The sequence below is a fragment of the Coregonus clupeaformis genome, chromosome 25 (genome assembly GCF_020615455.1).
Source record: "Coregonus clupeaformis isolate EN_2021a chromosome 25, ASM2061545v1, whole genome shotgun sequence".
In the NCBI taxonomy this organism is placed as follows: Eukaryota; Metazoa; Chordata; class Actinopteri; order Salmoniformes; family Salmonidae; genus Coregonus; species Coregonus clupeaformis.
The window spans coordinates 27,347,355-27,355,843 of record NC_059216.1 but is presented as its reverse complement, the minus strand read 5'-3'; the positions used below and the strand labels follow the sequence as shown (position 1 = coordinate 27,355,843).

Here is an 8,489-nt window from a genome sequence, read left to right as displayed (position 1 = left end):
ACGTTGCTCTATCAAATAGAATAACTCCTCTCTGTGCTTGGAATGGAATAGCGGCCTTATGCTAGCTAGCTAGCTCACTTTGGATGAGTAGCAAAAATTAGCTACTAGTTAACAAAAAAATAAAAGACAACTTATCCTTTCGCCCAGAACTTTTGTCCTTTCTAAATGTTATGAATTTTAGTGACGTTGTCAATTCTTGTTCCCGAATGTATTTAGTTATTTGGTCCTTAAAACTTGAAGTCGAGATATGCCATTTCGAAAATGAGTCGTTCGCCGCGAAGCCTCATCTGATTGGTCGGGTAGGCGAGCCTTCTGAGCCGGCATATGCGTCAACACATTCCCCAATCTGATTGGTCAACTAGGCGGGCCTTCTGACTGTGGTAACGAGTGATGGTCCGGCAGAGGAGAGAGGCAGAGAAGTGAGATCACTGAGCTAATAATGGTATGTTCAAAATAACTGGGAACTCGAAATAATACGAGGTCAAATCATGACTTATGTGATCTTCAGGTCGGAAAGTCGGAGCTCTAGAAAGAGGCCCGAGTCGCAAAGTTTGAACTTCGAGTTGGATGACCGTTCAAAATATTTTTCCCAGTCGGAGCTCCTTTTTTTCCGAGTTCAGTTGGCTTGAACGCACTGAAGTTGGAAGCTGGAGATTTCCGAGTTGATTTGAACGCTGCATAAGAACAGCGTGAGATGCCAGAGCTGTCGCTGTATTTTTCTAATGTCAACATCTCTTTGGGGCAAGCTATGGACGCTGAAAAGGTGTGATGATAAAAATTTTAGACCTGTTCTCATGAGTTTAGCCAACAAAAAAACGAATGTGTGTGTGTTGTCTTTTAACTAGCTAGCTACTTCCTTGTATTGTAACATTAGCCTCAGCATCTAGCTAGCTATCTCAAGCAGGAATAAATATGTGCATTCTGTAGGCAATTTGTTCACAATTATACATTTCTACGACATACATAGCTAGCTACCATAGTAACAGCCACTAACGTTAGCACTCTCATTAGCTACGGTACGAATTAATCACTCACAGAAACTGCTTGAAAAAACCTGTTGTGTTGGAATGTTTTCATTCAATGTGTGACAAATGTCAACAACCCTAATGTAGCTGCTATTCTTTCTAGTAGTTACATGATGATAGTAAAATTATGTTTCTACCAGCTGTAACCAAACACGTCTGGAGAATGGACTGTTGTTGTTGTGATGATGATGATGATGATTGACAGAGCTCCAATATGGTGAAGGAATTTGAGAGTGTGGAGCTGGGAGACATGGGGATGAAGAAGCAGAAGGTGCCCCGTAGAACGATTTACTTTGCCAGTGGCGAGACCATGGAGGAATACAGCACAGATGAAGAAGATGAGGAAGTGCAAGCTTCTTTCGCTGTTAAGACCTCAGCTGACCAGGTTGGTTTCTCTGTCCTTGTAAATTAAAACGGGACTTTACTCCATTAAACATTCCCACATTTCGTTAACTTTGTTTTCTTATTGTGTCATGTTTTTGTTACAGTCCAAGTTGAATTGGGGTCCATATTTTTGGTTTCACATGTGGCGAGTGGCAACCTCCACTATTTCAGGTAAATGTGGTATTATGTATACTACACTCTTAAAGATAAACACGTATGATGAGTGATTTAAAATGTAGCCTATATAAATTGAATGCTCAGTGTGTTAGTAATACTGTGCCTCTGCCTTGTGCTTTTTACTTTCAGTTTGTGACTATCTTGGGGAGAGAATGGCCTCATTGTTCGGCATTACCTCACCCAAGTACCAGTATGCTATTGACGAGTACTACAGAACGAAAAAGGAGGTACGTTGTTGTCTTGTATTTGGGGAAACATCTATTTACAGAACTTGGAATGCTTCATTACTTCTAATTTGTTACTACTACTTTGTTACTACTCCATGATGTAGTTTGTATATCCCTGCTTCTCATTCATGTTGTGACTGACAGGAGGATGAGGAGGAGGAGGAGAACCGGCTGTCTGAGGAGGCAGAACGCCGTTTTGAAGAGGAGCACAACCAGGAGATCCAGCAGCCAGCCATGGAGCAGCCGGAGGGCAAAGCCTCCTTCGTCAACGTCAGCTTCGAGTTGGATCAAGATCCCACACCTGATACCAACAGATTTCCTGCCCCCATCCCCACCTAACAGTTCAATTAAATGGATGTTTCCATTTTTCTCATTTCACGATGTAGCCTCCTCAGCCTTCTTTTGCGCTAGCGTAGAATTCTTATTTTTAAATCATACTGATTTAATGATGTAGCCTCTCAACATTTTTTTCTAGTGTAGTTTTCTTATTTTTGTTTAAATGATCATGTTCTATTAGTACTGTAAATCAGATTTCTTAAAAACAAAATACATATTTTTTTAGTTGCTGCGTTGTCAATATGCATGAACTTTTGTGTGCAATGAACATTGCTGTGCTGTGTGTCAGTGACAATGAATGAGCATACGGATGATAGATATCTGATGCTGATTGTAACTATTTGCGGGTTTAAGAAATGTCTTTGATTTATTTTTTCAGGAACATAATAACATTGTTATACAATAAGTTAGCAGCTATTTTCAGCCAGTTAGCGGTGAGATAAGTTACCTTTTTCTAAAACCATTCCAGAGCTGCACAATGTTATAGGAATAGTAAAGATGTATTTCAGCTGACAATTACTATTTATATTCATTGTCAACCATGACAATCAATTATTTTCACTTCCGAATGCCCACAAATATGTTATTGTGTTACTATGAGAAGTTATGCACAGGGCTTTTCAGAGTCCATCAGTGTGATGTCGGGATCTGTCCCCAGGCCTTTAACGTAATAACTTCACACGTTGCTCATTGGCATCTGTGCGAACACATGACATTACTATTGTCCAGAGCCGTATATTACAGTGAGCTCCAGAAGTATTGGGACAGTGGGCATTTTTGTTGTTTTGGCTCTGTACTCCAGCACATTGAATTTGAAATGATTTACATTTTTACATTTTAGTCATTTAGCAGACGCTCTTATCCAGAGCGACTTACAGTTAGTGAGTGCATATATTTTTCATACTGGCCCCCCGTGGGAATTATACAATGACTATGACTTTTTGTACATAGTCCCACCATTTTAGGGGACCAAAAGCATTGGGACAAATTCACAAATGTATTTGGTCCGATATTCCTAGCACACAGTGATTTCATCAAACTTGTGACTCTACAAACTTGTTGGATGCATTTGCTTTTTGTTTTGGTTGTGTTTCAGATAATTTTGTGCCCAATAGCAATTCATTATAAATAATGTATTGTGTCATTTTGGAGTCACTTTTATTATAAATAAGAATGTAATATATTTCTAAACACTTCTACATTAATGTGGATGCTACCATGATTACAGATAGTCCTGAATGAATTGTCAATGAATTAAAGTTAGACGCACAAATATCATATCCCCAAGACATGCTAACCTCTCACCATTACAATAACAGGGGAGGTTAGCATTTTTTGGGGGGGTATGATATTTATGCCTCTTTAACTGTTTAGAAACCTATTATATTCTTATTTACAATAAAAGTGACTCCAAAATGACACAATACATTATTTACCATTAATTTCTATTGGGCACAAAATTATCTAAAACACAAACAAAACAGCAAATGCATCCAACACGTTTGTAGAGTCACAAGCTTGATGTAATCATTGTGTGTTAAGAATATGGGACCAAATAAACTTTTGATTACATTAATACACATAAGTGAATTTGTCCCAATACTTTTGGTCCCCAAAAATGGGGGGACTATGTACATAAAGTGCTGAAATTTCTAAACGGTTCACCCGATATGGATGAAAATACCTTCAAATTAAAGCTGACAGTCTGCACCTTAACCTCTTAGTCATTGCATCATTTTACATCGAAAGAGCTGGAGTACATAGCCAAAACAACAAAAAATGTGTCGCTGTCCCAATACTTTTGGCGCTCACTGTATCTCTGCTAGAGCTGACCTTATCTGCTATTGTCCCTTCCAAGTGTACAGGGCTTGAGAGGGATGCCTACGGTAAAGCCAAACATGTTAAATGAATGTTAAAATCTGCTGCTCTCTTTTGGAACGCAGTATTGTCAAGATAACTCCTTTTTACAGTGTGTAAATTGCCCAGAGAGTTTGAAATGCCAAGAGACACTTTATTAAGACTGATGTTAAGAAAATATTTATTTTCCCACCCTACTATACTACATACACACTCCTTCACACAAGGAAATAAAATCTAAAAGTCCAACATAATTATGAAGAAAAAAAACATTTTCTACTTTATTAATGGAAACCGGTTTAATTTGAAAGCTTAAATACATAGTATTTTCATTTTCTATTTTAACTGTACATTAATAAACATTTAAATGGACATAAAACTTTGTTGTATTGAGAAGTCTTGCCAAGTCCACAAGAGTGTGTGTCTAGAATCTTCAACTGTAACATATACAGTGCATTCGGAAAGTATTCAGACCCCTTGACTTTTTCCACGTTTTGTTATGTTACAGCCTTATTCTAAAATGGATTAAATAGTTGTTTTCCCTCATCAATCTACACACAATACCCCATAATGACAAAGCAAAAAGAGGTTTTTAGAAACGTTTGCAAATGTATTACAAATAAAGAGCTGATATATCACATTTCACAAGTATTCAGACCCTTTACTCAGTACTTTGTTGAAGCACCTTTGGCAGCGATTACAGCCTCAAGTCTTGGGTATGACGCTACAAGCTTGGCACACCTGTATTTGGGGAGTTTCTCCCATTTTTCTTTGTAGATTCTCTCAAGCTCTGTCAGGTTGGATGGGGAGCATCGTTGCACAGCTATTTTAAGGTCTCTCCAGAGATGTTAGATCGGGTTCAAGTCCGGCTCTGGCTGGGCCACTCAAGGACATTCAGAGACTTGTCCCGAAGCCACTCCTGTGTTGTCTTGGCTGTGTGCTTAGGGTCGTTGTCCTGTTGGAAGGTGAACCTTCGCCTCAGTCTGAGGTCCTGAGCGCTCTGGAGAAGGTTTTCATCAAGGATCTCTCTGTATTTTGCTCTGTTCATCTTACCCTCAAACCTGACTAGTCTCCCAGTCCCTGCCGCTGAAAAACATCCCCACAGCATGCTGCCACCACCATGCTTCACCGTAGGGATGGTGCCAGGTTTCCTCCAGACGTGACGCTTGGCATTCAGGCCAAAGAGTTCAATCTTGGTTTCATCAGACCAGAGAATCTTGTTTCTCATGGTCTGAGAGTCTTTAGGTGCCTTTTGGCAAACTCCAAGCGGGCTGTCATGTGCCTTTTACTGAGGAGTGGCTTCCATCTGGCCGCTCTACCATAAAGACCTGATTGGTGGAGTGCTGCAGAGATGGTTGTCCTTCTGGAAGGTTCTCCCATCTCCACAGAGGAAATCTGGAGCTCTTTCAGAGTGACCATCGGGTTCTTGTTCACCTCCCTGACCAAGGCCCTTCTCCCCCGATTGCTCAGTTTGGCCGGGCGACCAGCTCTAGGAAGGGTCTTGGGGATTCTAAACTTCTTCCATTTAAGAATGATGGAGGCCATTGTGTTCTTGGGGAGCTTCAATGCTGCAGAAATGTTTTGGTACCCCTTCCCCAGATCTGTGCCTCGACACAATCCTGTCTCGGCGCTCTAGGGACAATTCCTTCGACCTCATGGCTTGGTTTTTGCTCTGACATGCACTGTCAACTGTGGGATCTTATATAGACAGGTATGTGACTTTCCAAATCATGTCCAATCAATTGAATATACCACAGGTGGACTCCAATCAAGTTGTAGAAACATATCAAGGATGATCAATGGAAACAGGATGCACCTGAGCTCAATTTCGAGTCTAATAGCAAAGGGTCTGAATACTTATGTAAAGAATGTTGTTGTTTTCTATTAAATTTGCAAAAATGTCTAAAAACTGTTTTCGCTTTGTAATTATGGGTTATTGTGTGCAGATTGATGAGGAGACATGTTTATTTAATCCATTTTAGAATAAGGCTGTAACGTAACAAAATGTGGAAAAAGTCAAGTGGTCTGAATTCTTTCCGAATGTATTGTATATCCTCTTATTGCTGGTCTAGTAGTCCTTCCCAGTTTGACAGAAGATTCATGTATCGTCAAGATCAGCTGTGTTGCTGTCATTAGCAACCAGTACTTCCCTGGGTTTCATAGGTCCAGAAGCCGTTGAAATCAATGAGGATGCTGGTTACTGTGTCTCCTTGGCTGCTGTTCACTAAATCCTGCAACGTGATCTTCTACGGATCCTTTGGCTTCACCATATCAAAGATCTCATCCTGAAGGCACAACATTGCAAATTGTTTTAAAATGACTTATTAAAATCATTATTGAATGAATTATTCAAATCATTATTAAAAATATTCAAATCCCAACTAGTACAAATGAGAATGCAGGTTCGGTCTGTAAAAAGTTGTCAGGGAAGCATAAGATTTAATGGCATGACAAATGTGCATCAGTAGCTATCTTTCCATCCAATTAGCGACAGATTTTTATGGGAATATTCTAGAATCCGCATAACGAAAATATGCACATTTTCCAACCAGTGGTGTTTCCACCAAACGGACTTGTTGAGGATAAACATCTGTGTGTGATGATGTAGTGCACACAAAATACACTTGTTTTGCTTACGTTTTCATGTACCGAATAAAAAACTAAAGTTCAATGTGTTTCCATCGAATTTTCAACTCTACGGATAGTTTTGTCACAAATAGCAAATATGAATACTCTCGTCTTGGCACGTGCACTCAGCCAACAGCTCGCAGATACTGTGCGGGTAGGCTAGTCTCCATGATGAGGCTATTATGGATAAGAGCGATAATATTTGTATTTGTCAAACGGCAGTCAAGCATCAATCATCATGTCACCAGAATATGACCCTCGATATTTATTGGAAAGCAGCATCAAGATCACCGTGCACTTTCACCACCCTGTGAAGTTCATCATCATTTATTAAAATTGAGCAGAGTTGGAGCGAGAGCAGACACTTGTACTTTCTCTTGAGCTTCGTTTGATAGCCTACTTTTTAAGAGTGGGACAAATATGGGTGATCAGTATGTATTTCTAGGCAATGTAGTAAACTATAGCCTATTCATATTTAAGAAGTTAATTTCATTGGAAAGATAACTGACCCGTGCTTCTCTGCCCATGCATAGGCTATAGCCTACAATTTTAATTGAGACCACACGCGCACCTGATCTCGCACCTTTGGCTACTGAACTTGAAGCAGCAAGAATGATGAAAGCGAACACTTGCTCTTTCTCTTGAGCTACAGTCGTTTTGCATATAGGATATAGCCTACGTTTTAGGAGGACGATTTGCAGGCAGAGACAATTAAATGGGTAATCAATATTTATTGAAAATAGAAAGGTGCAACGCTCGGTCACCATGGTAGCCAATAAGCGCGTTGCCCTTTTCCTTTTCAATTATGACCTAATTTTTTGATTGCACCTCGACCCACGTTGGTTGAGCGCCCTCCACTTTTCAATTATCAATATTAATTTACAGACACTGTAGTAAACTATAGCCTATTCATATTTATGTTAATTTACTTGGAAAGATAACTGCCACGTCAATCTCAGCCCATGCATAAGCAGCCTACTTCATAGAGCCCCACAGTGGAGGTGTCATAATACCCATAAAATCTAGCGGAAATGGTTCCAATCGTTTTTCCACCATATATTTTTCCTATAGGGAATTTTAGAAACACTTAAAATAAGAGCTGTGTTTTGTGTAGGCTAACCCTGGCATATAGTTTTGATAACCATGTAAATCTCTCTCGGACAATATATTCAATATAATATATTCGGCTCTATTTACTCTCAGATTCGAAAATGCTAATTAGCATCAAAGTAGACATCATGCAAGACCAGCATGTCATCTCTAGCTGGCACCTTTGCTAATAGGTATTGTGTCAATTTTTAACTTTTACAAGACAGTTCACAGAATTGTAAATTTAAAGACATTTTGCCAATTTATTAATTACTACATTTAGCTAGCATTAGATAGTTAATCCAGAGATTCTTACCTTTGCCTCGATTCAGCAGTCTCATCCAGATCATCATGGCATTTGTAGTTCTTTATGATAGCCACATTAGCAGCTAATTAGCATTTAATTGTTGGTGGGTAAATACAGGCGAATATATTGATAAAAGTCACTTTGTCCTAGAGAGATTTACACGGTTATCAAAACGTCACGCCAGGGTAAGCCTACATGAAACACAGCCCTTATTTTAAGTGTTTCTAAAATCCCCTATGGGAAAATGAATGGTGGAAAAACAATTGGAACCATTTCCATTTGACCGCTTGGTTTTATGGTTATTAAGACTCTATTTAGACCATACATATACCAGGCACACTTGATCTCGCACACCAAACTAGGAGTGGAGAGGTAGGCTACTGAACTTGAAGCAGCAAATTCTGAGTGTGTGAATAATGCGACAAAGAGGTGCTTTTAATACAATAGGTATTCTCATTC

At 39.4% G+C, this 8,489-nt stretch overlaps 1 protein-coding gene across 3 annotated transcripts; it reads left to right on the top strand.

The window, feature by feature from the left end:
• Positions 1 to 377: 377 nt before the first annotated feature.
• On the top strand, positions 378 to 2,191 carry LOC121538856 (protein FAM177A1). 3 transcript variants are annotated; one of them, XM_041847032.1, is made up of 5 exons: positions 378 to 442; positions 1,231 to 1,410; positions 1,514 to 1,580; positions 1,716 to 1,813; positions 1,958 to 2,191. In XM_041847032.1, exons 1-5 carry the CDS (start codon positions 440 to 442, stop codon positions 2,150 to 2,152), a joined length of 543 nt encoding a protein of 180 aa, XP_041702966.1. In that variant the 5' UTR covers positions 378 to 439; the 3' UTR covers positions 2,153 to 2,191. The 3 variants fall into 3 exon arrangements, with proteins under 3 accessions (XP_041702966.1, XP_041702965.1, XP_041702964.1); XM_041847031.2 differs by lacking the exon at positions 378 to 442 and adding an exon at positions 610 to 763 and having other exon boundaries at positions 1,249 to 1,410; XM_041847030.2 differs by lacking the exon at positions 378 to 442 and adding an exon at positions 610 to 763.
• Positions 2,192 to 8,489: the final 6,298 nt, after the last annotated feature.